The 17,491-nt window shown below is 41.6% G+C and overlaps 1 protein-coding gene across 2 annotated transcripts in view; it reads left to right on the top strand.

Annotated features, from left to right (window-relative positions):
* Positions 1–17,491, top strand: part of ROR1 (receptor tyrosine kinase like orphan receptor 1) — a 388,377-nt gene that overhangs the window by 268,252 nt on the left and 102,634 nt on the right. For both annotated transcript variants that reach the window (XM_032494476.1, XM_032494474.1), the window contains exons 3-4: positions 721–1,008; positions 1,679–1,709. In XM_032494476.1, coding sequence (XP_032350367.1) covers positions 721–1,008; positions 1,679–1,709 — 319 coding nt within the window. The remainder of the gene's footprint in view (positions 1–720; positions 1,009–1,678; positions 1,710–17,491) is intronic.

The following is a 17,491-nucleotide window of genomic DNA, read 5'->3' on the forward strand; positions in this document are numbered from 1 at the left end:
AAGATCGGTGCCTTTCCTGGAACAAATTATATCTCAATTAAAATTGAATACATAGAATTATATATTGTAATGTGTTGTGGTTGATATGAGTAACACTATGGAAATGATTTCATTGCCTCATCACTTTGTCTGCCAGCAACCCGGCCTTCATAACCCTTATTGTATCATCACTGGCAGGAAGATTGCCAGCCTCCTTCCTGATCTTGGGCCATGTGGATATAAATAGATGGCTTCTATTTTTCCAGTTTTCTGTACTTTCTCTCTTTCTTCTCTAAAGTGGACCAACTGGAAGGATCTTTGCCAGAATGTTAAGAATAGTGTTATTTTGGGGTGAGGAGATTTGAGGCAAATTTTACTTCATTTTCTTCTTCACTGCATTGTTTGAGCTTGTAACAAGGAACATGTATTTTTTTTATCTTCTGAAATACAAACGCTCATAATGTAGAAAATGCATTTATCCATGGGTACTAGTCATTTGAGAACTTCGGGTTTTATACCATGGTTAGTAACAAATTTCCTTCCAAGCAGCAGGCTCTGTGGGTGATTGTTTAGTAGTCACAAAGTCTCAGGAGATAGATAATTTCATGCCTCATCTGTCTCCACCATGCCACCCTCGTTCAGTCTCTCTGGTCTGGGGCGCACGGAATGAATTTAGTGTGCTTGGAGGTGCTCTCCAGCTGTCTGCCCCTCTCACCTACCCCCTTCTCCCTGTGCTCACAGATTCTTACCTGACCCTCGATGAGCCGATGAACAACATCACCACGTCCCTAGGGCAGACGGCAGAACTACACTGCAAAGTCTCTGGGAATCCGCCTCCCACCATCCGCTGGTTCAAAAACGACGCGCCTGTGGTCCAGGAGCCCCGGAGGATCTCCTTTCGGGCAACCAACTATGGGTCTCGGCTACGGATTAGAAACCTTGACACCACGGACACAGGCTACTTCCAATGCGTGGCGACAAATGGCAAGAAAGTGGTCTCTACCACTGGAGTCTTGTTTGTCAAGTTCGGTAAGCAGCATCGCAGTTGGGGATGGCCTTTGGCCCTCAGCTTCCTTGGGGGTGAGGAGGGAGGGAATGAGCATGCACTGACTGTGCCCTGCGACACTGAAGCTCGGACAATTGTACCCATTTTAGAAATAAGCAAACCAAGGTCCAGCAGTGAAGTACCATGCTCAGGGTCACCCAGCCAGTCAGTAGCGCAGCAGGAGCAGAGTCAAGATCTGTCTGACCTCAGCCCTAATTCTAAATCACCACACCAGTGAATTCTTCTCAGCAAGGATGTTCCTTGTCCAGCGAAGTTGGATTTCCAGGGCACATGCCCCTTTACTGTCCATCTGCCATCAAAGACCCCTGCCTGCTCCTGCGGTGTCCGCGTGCTCACTCAGCCTCCCATTGAAACTCTCTGCATCTCGTGATGATGCCTCCTCTGTAACTCATTTTTTTGACCCTTGTCTTAGCATTTTTCAGCCTCTGAGCTGTGGGATGTAGACACATTCTTACTGGTATGTTTTCTCGTAGAGGTGGTTGGGTGAGCTGGAGCAAAATAATAAATTGCAGAAAAATAAATATCACCTCCAGGGGGTTGAGAACTTTAATTTGTAATGGTTTGATTTTACCCATGCTCACCCTCCAATCACCCAGACCAACTGTTTCCTTTGTTTTTCTTTCATTTCTTCAGGCCCTCCTCCCACTGCAAGTCCAGGATCCTCGTAAGTACTTATATCTCCTTTCTTGTCATTTTTCATTGTTTCTCTGGAGGTCTTTAGGGCAAAGGCAGTGTCCTCTGCTTGGGCCAAAACACTGTGTTTCTAGATTTCATTCCATTTTTGCCCTGCCCTCATTCCATTTGCTTTTTTTTTTTTTTCATATGAAGATTCACAGGAGACCGGTATTGGCAGTAATCTCAAGCATGGTAATGTTGATACTGAACAATCAAAACAAAAAATCTACTTCCGTGAACTATTTTACACATGAGCTAACATTTAGTTACAATGGATGTGGTGAAATCATATAAGACATGAAACAGTGCCGGCTTAGGAACCTATTCTCTAGCCTTTGCCTGAAAGGGGATCTGTTCTATGTTTCTGTAAGCTGTTCTGATACTTTAGTTATTGAACATGTCAACTATTAGGTGATCACTTTGTTTTTATTCCCTCTAAAGAACTCAGAAGCAGCTCTGACTCCTAGGAGAAGGCAGCCCTGTGTCTGAATTGAGAGTTACACGGAAGCTTGATTCATTTCGAGTCCTTGTTAATAGAGTCACAAGATCCAGTTTCTTTAACCAACACTATCTTTGCATTTATCCTCTCTTCTGGCTAAGGGGATCTTGTCTTTCGTTGTAGGAGCATCCACTTGGGGCATTTTTCTTTATGTTTATTTTTATTTGGGGGAGAAAGACCCATTTATTAAAACTCTTGCTCTGTAAGAAAATATATTCTGTCTTTTGTAGATTTCTGAAGTAAAAGTCTCTGGGCTCGGACACGAGAGCATCCAAATGTCTGACTAGACTAAACCAACGGCAAACACAACAGCCACTTAATTTACTCTAATCCCCTCTGTGCCTCTTAATTACAGTGTGGGATATTTTAATATATTTGTGTGTGCCTAGAGGCCCAGTGGCCCACAATCCCATTAATAAAACAGGTAATGGGTGAAAATGAACATTGGCTTTCAGCCACGCGGTTCTGCTATTTCATCAGCCGGTTAAACACAACTGTTAAAGAGTCTTTAAAATCACCCAAGTGCTAATTGCCTTCTACTTGCCCAGGTAGAAAATGTTGATTGATCTTAAAACAGGTCAGAAGTGTGACCACTCCGGCTTGCATTTCTTGAGGTTAATTTTTTTTTTTTTTAATGATCTCACTATTAGTTGATATGTGGAATCCTTTTGAAGTCTTATTTAAACAAAGATGAAAACTTTTGTTACTGGCTGTAAAAATGCTTCCCACTCTGGTACCTTATTTGTTCCTGTTAATCTGTGTTTCAAATGTGGCTGATAATCTGTGTCCTGAGTTGATTAATGTGGTTCACTAATCTGCTTTTGCTATTAAGCCCAGACGGGGCTGTTGACTTTCTGCCTGTTGTATTTGCATCAGAGTTCCTTTTTTTATTATCAAAATTATTTTTAAGCCCCTTTATGTCCTTACTTCTTGAAGTTTTCATTCTTTCTTTGCTGCTGCCTTTCTGATGAGCCCAGCCTATCTTTCATGGATTTAATTTCATGCAAAGATAGTATACCACTTTCATGAGCAGGTATCTATGGAATGGGTATTGAAGTTCCTTAAAGATGCTCAAGCACAGCTAAAAGTATCCTTTGATGTCAGGCACCTCTGTTTTATGTTAGCTGTCCGATTATCCATCACGTTAGTCAGCAATAGCATGAAATGTATAGTTGCCATGTTCAGAGGGAGCTGCAGTAAAATATAATCAAAGTTGGAAATCCCACAGGGCCTTTTGCCGCCTAATCTTCATCCTCATTTTGGCATTGCTGGTGGATTTTGATACCCTTTTATTTCAGTCCCTTAGAAACTGGTGATGTATCTTGCTTTTTTCTCCTTTTTCAGCTGCCACCACCTACCCTATCTCTAAGAGGTTCTCTCTTCCTGAGACTAACTCGCAGATATTATGATAGTTCCCTTCCCTATCCTCACAGCCCTCAACAAGCAGCCAAACCACTCTGCAAGGGGACAGGCAGAATGTAACAAAATGGTCGCTGTGGGGAATATCACAGCATTGAGGAGGACTCGGAAAGCCTTTTGTCAGACTGCACAGTCTTTCTCCAAGGTGGGAGTGCCGTGCAGTCGTAAGATTGCTCTGTTTGCTTGAAGGTGGCAGAATAAGAGTCATTGCCAGGAAATCGAATGCAAGCCCGAGACACACCCTGATATTTGCAACAGTGAAATGTTGTGTGTTTCACACAGTATCAGGTGTATGAAACGTGGGGAGAGCTGAGTGCCATTTGAGACCACAGGGCTGCATACCCCTCGGATGGGACAGGCTTGTAGCACCCTTGGGACTCTGGCCCAGGAAGGCACAGTGTGTGAGGCCCTTGCCGCCCCCTCTTGGATCTGCGTCAGGTCTTCACATGAAGCTTCCAGAATGGCATTTTCATTTGTAGTAGGAGCAAGTTTGAGATGTTGGTTTGGCTTCTGTTCATAGCTTCAGGCTTTCTCTCTTCTGTCGTTGCTAGGTCCTGGCCCACCCCTAACAACGCTAGGGCCTGGGGCAAGAGTATGAGCCCACATACCGCATGTCTACGTATTTACATGTTGTAAATCAAGCTAGCAAACTGTTCAATGAAATATGTGCTGTCCTCCCACATTGACAAATGTACCTTCATAATGACAAAATTTTAAAAATACATGCAAAATTATGGTTTCTGTATGACTAGAAGCCAGGAACTATCAAAACTGACTACTTTAATCATTATTCTTCATGTCTGGATGTTCTGTTTGTGGGCCAGCGATACTATATATAATTTATAGATTGCTATACATTAGTTCCATTAAAATTTTTTTATTGCCTTCATTTCGGCAGAATGAATACCTGTGTTGTTTTATGCAGGATTTTCACATAGCATGTATTCTTTTGACATTCTTTGGCTTGTAGGTGCACAACCCCTTTTTCTGCCTTAACACTCACATGATATTCTCCCTGTGTGTGTGTCTCTCCAAGTTCCCTCTTTTCATAAGGACACGCATCGTATTATATTTGGACCCACTCTAATGACCTCTTTAGCTTGATTACCTTTGTAATCAAGTTACCCTGTTTCCAAATAAGGTCCTGGGGATTAAGACTTCAACATGTAGGTTTGGGAGGACACGATTCAATCCATAACACTTCACATGACAGCATTTTTCTCAGCCATGTGAAACTCTTGCAAATATTACTCTAATTTGTGAGAACTTTCAGAAGATTGGAATATAAAGAAAAACAGGAAAATAGATGCTTCGTGATCCTGGGAATGATAGTTTGTTGTACAGGAGTCTGTCACGTTCAAACTGGGAAGAAGAATTTGAAATTGATGACTTTATCTTTTCTCTTACTGAAGTGCTTTCACCCCTGCATTGCTTCCTGGGCTCCAAGTGCCCATCACTTCCACCAGCAGCGACACAACACACAGATCTTCACAGTGTACAATCACGGCTGTCTCCTGTTTCAGGGGACACAGGGCAAGAGATGTAGAGAGGTGACCCCTGGGACCGGAACAGTGTTAATCACGGGAGTAGATGTTTAAGGTTCAGGTCGCTGGGCCAGCGCTGAGTGCCAGATCACAGGAGGCCGGGAATCCCGTGTGTACGCTTTACTCTTACTAGATTTATTTCCTATGTACTTTTTGTATGTAGGCCCAGGGCAGGGGCCTTCTTATTTTTCTTTTTTGTTAGATAATAATTTTACTGAGATGTAGTTCATGTGCCATAAAATTCATTATTTTTAAGTGTAAAACTCAGTGTTTCTAGTACATTCCCAGTGTTGTGTCACCTTCACTGCTATCTTATTTTAGAATATTTTCATCAACTCCCTAAGAAACTCCTCTCAGCCCCTGATACCCTCTAGTCTACTTTCTGTCTTATGAATTTACCTGTTGTAGATAGTTCATATAAGTAGAATCATACAATGTTTGTCCTTTTTGTCTGACTTCTTTCACTTAGCATAATGGTTTCAGGGTTAACCTGTATTATAGCATGTGCACTATATTGTATATGTGTATCATAGTATCAGGACTTCATCCTTTTTATGGCTGAATAATATTCCATCACAGTCCACACTTTCTATTCCTTGAGTCTGTTTTAGTGGTTTATGTCTTTCTAGGAATTTGTCTATTTCATCTAGTTATCTAAAATTTTTGACATAGGGTTGTTAATAATTTCCCTTTTCATTCTTAACATTTCTGTAATATCAGTTGTGATGTCTCTTCTCTCGCTGATTTTAGTAACTTGTATTTTCTTTTTTTGTTTCTTATTGGTGAAACTAGCTAGTCTAGTTAAATGTCAATTTTGTCGATCTTTTCAGAGAACCACCTTTTACTGAATACTGGGTATTTAAATAATGTAATGTGGCAACTCTAGAAATCAGATCGCCACCCCTCTGTTGTTGAGTGTTTTTGTTGTTGCTGTTTGTTTAGTGACTTTCCTGGAATACTTCTGAATAGTCTATATTCCCCGTCTGTGTAGCTACTGAAGTCTCTACTCAGCTCAGTGATCAGCTAATGCTGGACAGAGATTTCTTTAAACCAATAAGTCTCCCACCCTTTACCAAGGGTCTCCACGTGTGCTTGAGGGCATCCCTTTAGCACTCCAGCAGTTGATAATTCTGCCTTTGCTTTCATTTTCTGCTTGAGTGGGGCTGCAAAGTTAGCCAGAGGTGAGAAATTAGGGCTTTCTCAGGTCTCTCCTGGGCAGGCACACATCCCTCCTCACATGAATGTGCCTTTCTAGGTCCCCAGGAGTGTGTCAGAGGTTTTCAAAGCCCCTTATGAACATCTCATTCCTCCCTTTAAGCTTTTGAGCTTTTTGGCCAGGCTCTTGTTTTCCCCAACTGGTATTGTTACCCCAGGCAACTATGAATTTTTTCCCAACAAATGTCCTGGGGCTAGGACTTTTCCCACCTAGAAGCTCTGAGTCCAGTCAAATAAAAACAAGTCTTGTGAATGGGATTTTTCCGGAAGGCTGCCAGACAGGTCAAGTCATACCGGTTCTCTGGAAATGGGGCTTTGTGGTGCTCCAGCCCCCTCTGCCTTGTCCAGTGACTGCTAAGCTGCTGGTTTTCAAGGTGACCGCGGAACTCAGGAGATGGAGATGAGCACAGGGCAGGTGAAAATTCCTCAGAACTCTGATCTCGCCAGATTTCAGCCTTTTTTCTTGAAGAAATGCTCCTCAGAATGTTGCCAGCCTTTGGCTAATTTCCAGAGTTTTGAAAATATTGATTTTTACAATTTTTTTTTTTTTTTTTTTGCCAGTGTTGCTGCTTTTATGGAGGAACAGATTTTTGGAGGTCCTTCCTCTGTCACTGCATACTCCCTGCCTCCACTGGAGCCCTCTTACTGATGTCTGAGGACAATACAGGGTGGGTCTTAGGAGGCCTGTGAGGGCCCCGGGGTATTGTTCCTTATCATAGCTTCTCTTTGTTAAATTTCTTCCCTCAAATAAGGTAACAGTTGGGATTTTTTTTATATACATCACCTCTCTGCTCCAAACTTGCTCTCTGGGGAAGATTTTTTTTTTTTCAATCAGTTTTTTTTTCAGTCAGTTTACAATGTAGTGTCAATTTCTGGTGTGCAGCACAATGTTTCAGTCGTACATATACATACATATATTCCTTTTCATATTCTTTTCCATTACAAGTTACTACAAGATATTGAATATAGTTGCTTATGCTATTCAGTAGGACTTTGCTGTTTGTTTTATGTATAGTAGTATCTGCAGATCTTGAACTCCCAATTCACCCCTTCCCACTCCCTTTCCCCTCCGGTAACCATGAGTTTAGGGAAGATGTTTTGATCACTATATTATTGAAAAGGCTCACAAAGATTTAATGGCTTTAATTGGACCTAGTTTATATCCGACTTCTTCAGTTTTAATCTTCTGGGGTCATTATATTGATTAATTGACCCCAGTGAGGGCTGGGGAGCACCGATAGTATATCATTCATGTTTACCTGAGGCCTCCTGGTACATAGGTCTTGAGCTTTCCAGCAGGCAAACAGATCCACTCCAGCCAACGTTAAGCACCAGTTCAGTGCAACAAATAGTTGTCAATCACCTACAAAATGCCAGCAGGCTCTTGGCTAAGCTCTGCAGAGACTACAAAGACTGAGCTTTGCCCTCTAACTGCTTGCCCAGTAGGCTGGGGCCTCCCACTGCACCAGCAAGTGCTTCCGACCCTCCACCCAACCCCCCCACCCCCCACCTCACTCCCCCACCCCCCCACCTCACCCCCTCTTTCTCCCCTCTCAGCCAGGCTCCTATCCCATTTGAAATTCTGTAACAGCCTCAGAATTAACAGCCTTCTGTTAACCCTCTTCCACCCTTGTCTCCTACAGACTGTTTCTCATCACAGAAACCAGAGTGAGCTTTTTAAAAATACCTCTGCCCTGGTAGGCCCCTCACCCTACCAGGACTTCCCGTTTGGAACAGATTCCCAGCTCATTGCCCAGATGTGTAGGTTCCCTGCCGACCTCTGTAGCCTCTCATCTCTGTCATTTGACTCCAGCCACGCTGGCCCTGGTTCTGGTCCTTGCACCCTCCGGGCTTGCTCTGCAGGCCTGGGGCTTTCTGTGCTCACCATTCTCTCTGCCTGGGAGGCTTTGTTCCGAGATCTTGACATGACTCACTCCCTTCTGTCGTTCAGTTCTCACCTACAATGTCACCTCCTCAGATATGACCCCCGAATCACTTTCTATCATACAACCCTGCTTCATTTATCTCAGAGCATTTATCACTACCTTAACATTTTCCTTTTTTATTTATTTGTTTATTTGTCTGCAAAGTAAGCTTTATGAGGTGGGGACTTGGTCTGCTTCATATACCACTCCACCCCAGTCCTAGAACATAGCCAGCATTCAGTAATTACTTACTGGGAAAAAAAGAAAAAGAAAAAGAAGATGGAGGAGGAGGGGGACGAGGAGGAGGGGAAGGAGGGGAAAAGAAAAACAACATCTAACTATCCTCTTCTGTGAGAAGGCAGTAACAGTGCCTATCTCATAGGATTGTCGTTGGCAGTAATTAGACAATGAATATTGCATCCTTAACACCGAGTAGAACTCAGTAACTATTCTTCTAATGAGTGAGAGAATGTTGACTGACTGACTCCACTATCTCACCTATCTTCTGACACGTGAAAAATCCTAGCATGGGGCCTGTTATATAATTAAAGTTCAGTGAATTTGAGTTGTATTTCTTTTCTTTCATCCTCTGAGGTCTCCTGCAGAATCAATCTGTAGGAAGGTCATGATAAAAAAAAATTATCTCATAGGGTCATCATAAAGATTAAGTGAAATGATAAGATGATGTGTGTAAAGTAGCTAGCACTGTGCCTGGCACATAGCAGCTTCATGATATAGATGGATGTCTCCATCATCATCGCTATTTTAGCAGAGAGGCTATGCCTTCTTTCCAGCCAGAGTCCTTCTGGACAAAGTATCCTGCCGTGAACCCCAACAAGAGACCTTGAACCTCTATTTCCTTTTGTCTCATTGGCCTTTGGCTCAAGTCCCTTTCTGCAGAAAGACAAAGTGACCAGCTTTTGATGAATTCTTTCCTTCTCTTATCTGCTTCCAAGTCTCAGCCACAGTAAAGAAGTGTAGCTGAGCACTGGCCCAGCCCAGGAAGTGATAATTAATTTTCAATTCAAGATAAACTCAAGGATAACTTTCAACACAGCTACTCAAGCAGGTCACAGCCGGAGGTGCTTTGCAGAGGGGAGACCGGAAGTCACTCAACAGCTGGCCTAGAACACAGGGGGCCATTGCTCCAGTGAAGTAGCTAAACTCCATCTCTTCATCAAACCGCTTGAAACTCAGCGCTCTGCAGAGAAGGGGCAGATGGAGGGAATGTGGAGAGATTAGATAAGAAGGATTTCCCAGTCCTAGGAGGATAGATCCAAAAGTCCGGAAGGTTGAGAAGCCAAGCTCTTACATCCCAACCCACCCCCATCACTCAACAATTCCCACTGTATGAATAGGGTGTGGAAAACTTCCAGTTAAAACGATACTTGTGAATATTGGCAAAGTATATTTGTGTGCAGGGCACGTTTAAAGGGAGAAGAGGGGAGATAAGTCCTTCCTTTCTCGGAGCACGTGTTCTGAAATAAGCTTCTCAGTCTGTGTGTTAGTCATGAATGTATCCCCACACCTAACACAGCACCTAGCACATAATAGGTGCTCAACAAACATGTTAAATTAAACATCTAAGAAACTCTGTCCTGAAATCTTTTCTCCACATGTGACAAGGTTTTATTCATTTGCTTATCACATTTTTATCAAGATCCTTCTATGTTCCAGGTGTCTGGATTCTTAGAAGCTATTTTTAAGTCATATGAGTGGGTACCAGGCAGCAAAACCAATCTCAAAGTCATCATTCTCCAGCATTTACACTTTCCCTTCCTGTGTTTATGAACTCTAGTATCAGCTTCTGCTATAAGTCACAGAGCAAGTACTTTTCAAGAAATGGAGAACATCTCTACCCCAATTCTGGCTATAGGTGAACAGAGAGCCCCAGAGGAATCCGAGTGTGCTTTAGAACACTGTTTCTCAAACTGTAATGTGCATGTAAGTCACGTAAGGTGTTGTTAAAATGCAGATTCCAAAGGTGGAGGGCTGGGGTGGGGCCTGGGGCTCTGCCTTCCTAACTGGAGGTGCTGCTGCTGCTGCTGGTCCACATACTCTAAGAAGCAAGGGTCTAGAGAAAAGATATCTGTCTGGGTTCTAGGCCCTTTGGTGTCATTCACTAGCCAGTGCCCTAAACAGAATGCTTACTTTCTTTGAGCCTCAGTTTCTTTATTTGCAAACTGAAGAACTTGAGTTCAGTGTCATCCAAGAGTTCTAACTCTTAATTTTGTGGCTCATTGAAACTTAACTTGCTATTTCCTTTATTATAGTAAGACCTCTTCAAGTTCTAAATTTCATGCAATTTGCTCTTGGATTCTCTTTCTCTGTTTTGAGGGGTTAATTGTCCTTTTTAATCTATCGTGTGCTTCTTTCCCACCCATTCCAAGCATGATGGTGTGTGGTTAGATCAATGAGAATGATTTTGCAGTGAGTTTCCGTGTAGGAACCCCAACCATCACCGTCACCAAGTTCTGCAGTGGCGCCCTCTGGGTGAGGGGGATATAACTGTTTTGCTGGTCAGTAGCTGGCTCTGCTTGCAGCATTTTACTCCTATATGTCTTCACTAGGCTCCTGCCTTGAGGACTGAGTGCCTCTGTTTGAAGGGGATTGCAGCAGGGGGCAGTGTGATGTAGTGTTGGAGACAGCCCTCTGGTGTCTTCATGTGGGTATTTTTAAAGCACTGATCAGACCTTGTTGCCTGACTGGCAGGCCCTGAAGGCTCACAGGAATATAAGGACACTGGTTTGCATGTGTGACTTGTGAATACAGGTTCATTACTGATCTGTTCGTGCACTCCCAAAGCTTTACAAGAGAAACAACCGAATCTTACAACAAACACGATAAATGAAATGTTATGAATAATCTTGACTATGCTAAGAGGGTGGTGATGCTACTCAAAGATAAGCAACAGTTAGAAGCCACAGCGATGCCTAGACTGGCGGGACAAAGAGAAGAGATGGTTTTACCGGAGCCCAAGAGTAGGGTCATCTGGGGAGACTGGGATGATGGCAAGACTGCCCTGTGGGCACTGGGGCCATGAAAAGATGCTCCTACTGATCACCCAAGGCAGAAAGAAGTGGGGAAACAGCTTGGCTTCTCCTTTCCTCCCCACTTCCGAACATCAGCCAGTGCCTCCTCTTAGGGGAACTACAAGAAGCCAGCTGACACAGGAAGCCTGAGAATTGCAGCCTGTGGAGGTCATCTCCTTTGTGGATGCTGAGCAGAGCAGGGGAAGGGCAAGGAGTGAATGTGAGGGCAGGCAGCACCAGCATTAATATCCCCAGAGATTGCCATGCCACTAGAAAGCTGTGGGAGAAAACAGGCTAGGAGGAAACTGTCAGTGAAAGATAGCATAGTCAAAACTGCTGTTCCTGCCTGGTCTTCAGGTGGCCATATGCAGTGGGAAGTTTGTGTTGGGGACTAGGACCTGGGACAGAGGTCAAGACTGAAGGGGTAGGCATGGTAATCATTTTGCCTAAGTCCATGGGCAAAGTTTTGCAGAGGAAGAAATTCCCAAGAGAGATTGTAAAAACGAACAAGACTGAGATCCCTTGTATTTGTTTGACTGTAATTTTCGGAGCATTTTTTCTTGTGTCTTTTGATCTTACTGCCATCGAGTAGCCTTGACCAGATAGCCTAATGTTTTACTTTCCTGCCTAGAAAAATAGAAAAATTGATAAGTGATCAAGTATGTGGTCTTTCTTATTATAATAAGTTCTTTTTAATTGTGTTGAAAGGTGTTCAGAGTCTAGACCTCAATAATTATGAACTCTTGGAGGCTAAAAACAAGGACAGAAAACTTCTAGACATTTGCTTCTAGGACTCAACAGACGGAATTTGCTAACTGTGGCAAACACTTACCAAGTGCTGCTCTGTGCCAGGCATCTTTCTAAAACCTTACATAAGGATGGACTCATCGAATCCTTTGAGGAAGGCACTATTCGTTCCCCATTGCGCAGATTAAGTCACTCACTGTCTTGGTCGGTCCCGGCTGCTGTAACAGAGTATCACAGACTGGGTGGTTTATAAACAAAAGAAGTCTATTTCTTTCAGTTCTGGAGGCTGGCAGTCCGAGGTCTGGTGCTAACATGGTCAGGTTCCTGTGAGAGCTCTCTTCCAGGTCGCAGACTACCATCTTCTCGTTGTGTCCTCCTATGGCGGAAAGAGGGCAAGGGAGCTCTCTGGGGTCCCTTTTATAAAAGGCAGTAATCCCATTCATGAGGGCTTCAGGCTTATGACTTAATTACCTCCTCAACGCCTCACCTGCTGGTACCATCGCATTGGTGGTTAAATTCCAACACATAATTTTGAGGGGACACGAACATTCAGGTAATGTACTCACTCAGGGAGACTCAGCTAGCAGGGGATGAAGCCTCGATCTGAGCCCAGGCTAGTGGACTCCAGGACTCAGGCTTTATGCCTCCTCTGTGGGGAGACGATTGATTGATGAACTCTGACTGAATTACATATTAGTTACTGTATGTGTTTGACTGCTGAAAGGATTCACAGCACTCATTTTATCCTCATAGAACAGTTTTATTACAGGCAAGGGATACAACACAGCAACAGCAGGACGTGGATGTGCAATGCAAGGGGTCCAGAGATCTCAGGTGCAAACTTTGTCTTCCAGCTGGTTGTGCAGGACACCCTTTGTCTGCAGGTCCCAAACCTCTGCTGGCACGCATGTGAAGCACCTGGGTGCCAAGAAGCCCCAAGTTAGCTCACCGTGGAGTTCTTTTATTAGTGAGCTGGTCACATAGGCACATTCCAGCCACGTGACACACCTCAACCATCAAAACCCCAAGACTCCACTGAAACCAGGTGCAGATCATAAATCCAATTATTATTACTAAATAATGCTGACAGGCAGACATACCCTGCCCTAAGTAAGTTGAACTCATGGTTACAGAACATCATTTATCTTCAGTAAATACATTCCATAGTGATCGCCACGGTCGGTAGCATTAGAAGATTAGTCTGGGGTCAATTCAGGCCAGCCGAGATTAACCCATGCTCTTCAACCTCCTTGGCATTGCTTAGTGTATAAGTCAGGAACCTACTCCCAGAACTTGGACAATGGTGAAGTAACCTAAATGTGGATGCTTGCCATTGGGTGGAGAAGTATTCTGTAGAGAATGAAAAAGCGATCATGGGTCAGTTGTTGCAAACATCTGTTACTGCAGCAGATGGCCTAGTATTTCTGTGGCCAACTTCTAATGTCCTTACCTTATGCTAATTATTCCAAGACTGGACTGGGTAGCCATTCTATGTGTTCACATGAAACCCTAGCTTTGTCTCAAGACCATTAGAATATAATATGATGAGTGCTATGATATTTATCTGTGTCTCCAGAGCAATGTTGCCCATCAGAAACATAATGCAAGTTACATATATATAATTTTAAGCTTACTACTAGCCACATTTTAAAAAGTTAAAAGAAACAAATGAAATTAATTTTAATACATATTTTATTTGATCATGTCCAAAATACTATGATTTCAACAGGAAATCAACATAAAAATTATTGACATTTTGCATTCTTTTTTCTGCATTTTCAAAATCCAGGGTGTAACTTATATTTGCAACACAATTTGGATACTACATTTTCATCAGAAATAGTTCATCTGTATTTGTGCTTTATAAAATTAACAAGTAAAAGCATAGATTCACATCCCCAAATTGTTCCAAATATGCTCAAAGTTTTCCAATAACCAAATCTAATAACCCATAACCAAATTGAGTCCAATAACCCAAGAAGTCATTTTTCTTTAATATTCACATCCACATTACAAAACTGGTTAATCACTTTTAGAGGAAATGATTTGACTTTGAACCGTAAGCGTATCAGTTTCTAAACTATGTCTATCCACATTAAGTTCACTAAATCTTTCAACTCGGTATTATTAATATTGAATGTAAAGGTGTATTTATGCAACTCTAAATTTTATCAATACCAACAAAGCATTCTTCAAATTTTTCTTGTAGTTTTTGCAGTAAATTTATAACACTCTTTAATTTAATTACAATTAAAATCTTCTGCATATTGATTCATGTTAAATGTATAAAAAAAATCATGATTGTTGATTTGTATTATGAAGAGTCTCATTAACAACATACATTCCCATACCTGACTAGTCAGGTTACGAGAAGCTCTTCCTTTCCTTGGAGCTGCAGGTTTAACTTGTTCACCTCCAGTGTGGCATCAGTGAGAAAATGTAAATCATTTTGCCATTTTTTGTCTTTGATTATTGAGTATTTGGCAAGCATCCCTTCTGTTTCAATAAAGCCTTGAATTGGAGTTAACAGCAAAGTAAGTCACTGTAAAACTCTTCCACAATTCAATCAACAAGCACTGGCAACAAACACTAGGTCATTAAATTGATTGCCTTTGATTTCTTTCAACATTTCTGTAAACTGGCAACGATTCCATTTGCATGTATATATGAAACAATTTTAACAACTCTATCTTTGATGCTATTCATAGAGCCTGCTTCAGTACACTGAACACAGATATTTTCAATATGTATCATACAGAACAAAGCAATAAGGAAACCATCAGTCTTGTTTTAAGATTCCACTAAGTCTAGATTTTTGACCTAACAGCTGGAGTACCATCCATCGTGCTAGAAATTAATTTTTTCACACCTTGCTGAAATTCTTTGACGAATGAAAAAAATTAAAGACTACTCCAGGAGTTTGATTTTAATAGACTACAAATTGACATTTCTTTGTGAATTTGGAAGTCATTTAAAGTAAAATGCACTGAAAGAATTAATTGATCAGTTTCTCTTATAACTCTTGACTCATCTATAGCAAAAAAAAAAGTATCTACAATTTTTCAAAATATGAATCACTTGATCTTTGACTTTGTTAGATAAGTTTTGCATTCTACACTCCATCCATATCTAAAACAATCATTTCTTTTACCATCTCTCCATCTAAAAGTGGTTTTATACTTGGCCAAAGTAACAAGCTCAGATTCTGTTAAAATTGTATAAAAAAACTTTGTGAGACATTTAATTCTGACTTCAGGTGACCAGTTTCATTGATTCTTTTTTGACTGTTGAAAGGGAACTTTTTAAAGTCAAACTCAGTGTATTTGCTGAAAATACCTCATTAATATTCTCTACTTTATTATCTTTAACTTATTAATACAATAAGCAACGTTTTTGTTTGGCTTTGCCCAGCTGGTATTCATCATGAAATTTACAACATGCCTTCTTCCAGTCTCTTTTCCCCATTATTGTTCTGATGTAAATACTATCTTCTAAATCACTCCTCAATTCTTCATCAGTAATATGCCTTTGTTTTAAATTTCAAAACTTGTCTATAGTTTTTTTAAGTAGAAAAATGAATTAATGATATTATAATGAAAATAGTATTTTGATTTAATTACCAACTATGATTTATTTACATAGGTTTCCCCATCACTCATGCTATCTGCCTAAAATACTCAAATAAGCACGTTACAGTGTTACATGATGTACAGAAGAAAAATCATCTGAAATTAACCAGTCTATTTATACCTTATAGATTGGTGATGTGTTAATATGTAATGATGGAAGCAATGTACTTGCTTGACACATGAAGTATAATAAAAGAATAAAATCTTCGGTAATACAGCAGTTAAATAAAGTAAAATATAGTCCTACCAGAACGATTAAGTTGTATTTAACAGAAAAATATTTTACATTGCTTCAGTTTTTAATTTAAATTTAAATTAATTAAAATTGAATAAAATTAAAAATTTATTCCCTCAATTGCGTTAGCCACATTTTAACCATTTGGTAGTCACATATGTTTTGTGGCCACCCTATTGGACAGCACAGCCCGTAGACTGGATAGATCATCAACTCAGTGGCAGCAGTGACAGTGATCTTGTTCACCTGTTCACTCTTTATACCCAGTGCACAGTAGGAATTGAGTAATAATTTGCTTTGTTAAAATGAAGTCATGGGTTTAACAGTGACTGGCATTTAGTAGGTATTTGTTGAAGTGCTCACTGAGTGAATGATGTGCCATTTGCTCATTCATTTTCCAGTGACCTGGACGCAGGCAGCCATGGCCCCTCAGGGAACCCACTCTGCACAGGTGACCCAGAAAGGCAGTGCACACTCAACATCGTGGCTTCTTTCCGAACAGTCCTGAAAGTTCCGTCTCACGTGTGTTGTCCAGATTATTTCATTGACTTCAGGAAAAGTGATCAAGAAGTCAGGATTTCTAACCCTCACAAAGCACTCTAATGATGAGAGCACAGGGAGATTTGATGATTGGGGGCAAAATAAGAATCATTCTGTTGAATTTGGGAACTGGATGATGTTCTAGCTTTGGAGTTGGGAAGGTGTGTGAGGCATCTTCTAGCACAGGGCTCCACACCAAACCCTACCACATCCCCTCTTAGTTCTGGTTGAGAGAGACTTTCCTTGGTAAAAACACTACAGAACTCACAACGCCTCCAGAATAGTATTTGTTTGAATCAGTTTTCTGTTTAGGGCTAAAAATAGAAATTCAAAAAATGGGAGCCACAGCTGGCAAGATTTCAAAGCAGCAGTCAGCAGGCTACGTTTCCTCTTGGATTGAAAAAATATATATATGATTGTTTAGGTGATCATCCTGATTAAAGAGAAAGGGTAAATTACAAAGAGAAACGCTGTGAAGTTGCAAAGTAAAATGTTATTCTTTTAGATTAGGGTTAATTTTGAAACAGCCCACCACACTGGCAAGCATATTCTGCAGAGGGTCAGGACCAGGGGAGGAGGCAGCACAGCTCCCGTATCTGCAGCCAGCACAGCAGAGGGGCCAAGGAGACCGAGGCTTGAGTGGGTTCCTGGGTCAGCTTCCAAATGGCTGTGGGTACCTGGCTTTCCTGGGGAATCTTCCTTGCTTTGATGATAATGATGATGGCAAAATATACATAACATAAGATTTACCATTTTAATCATTTTTAAGTGTGCAGTTCAGTGGCACTTAGTTTGTTTATAGTGTTGTGCAACCATCACTGCAATCTAATTGCAGAACATTTTCATCACCCCAGAAGGAAACTTCGTACCCATTAAGCACTCCCCATCTCGCCCGCCCTCAGCCTCTGACAGCCACTAATCTGCTTTCTGTCTCCCTGGGTGTGCCTCTTCCGGACCTTTTACATAAATGGAATCATGTAGCACGT

This window comes from Camelus ferus, chromosome 13, assembly GCF_009834535.1.
Source record: "Camelus ferus isolate YT-003-E chromosome 13, BCGSAC_Cfer_1.0, whole genome shotgun sequence".
Taxonomy (NCBI): Eukaryota; Metazoa; Chordata; class Mammalia; order Artiodactyla; family Camelidae; genus Camelus; species Camelus ferus.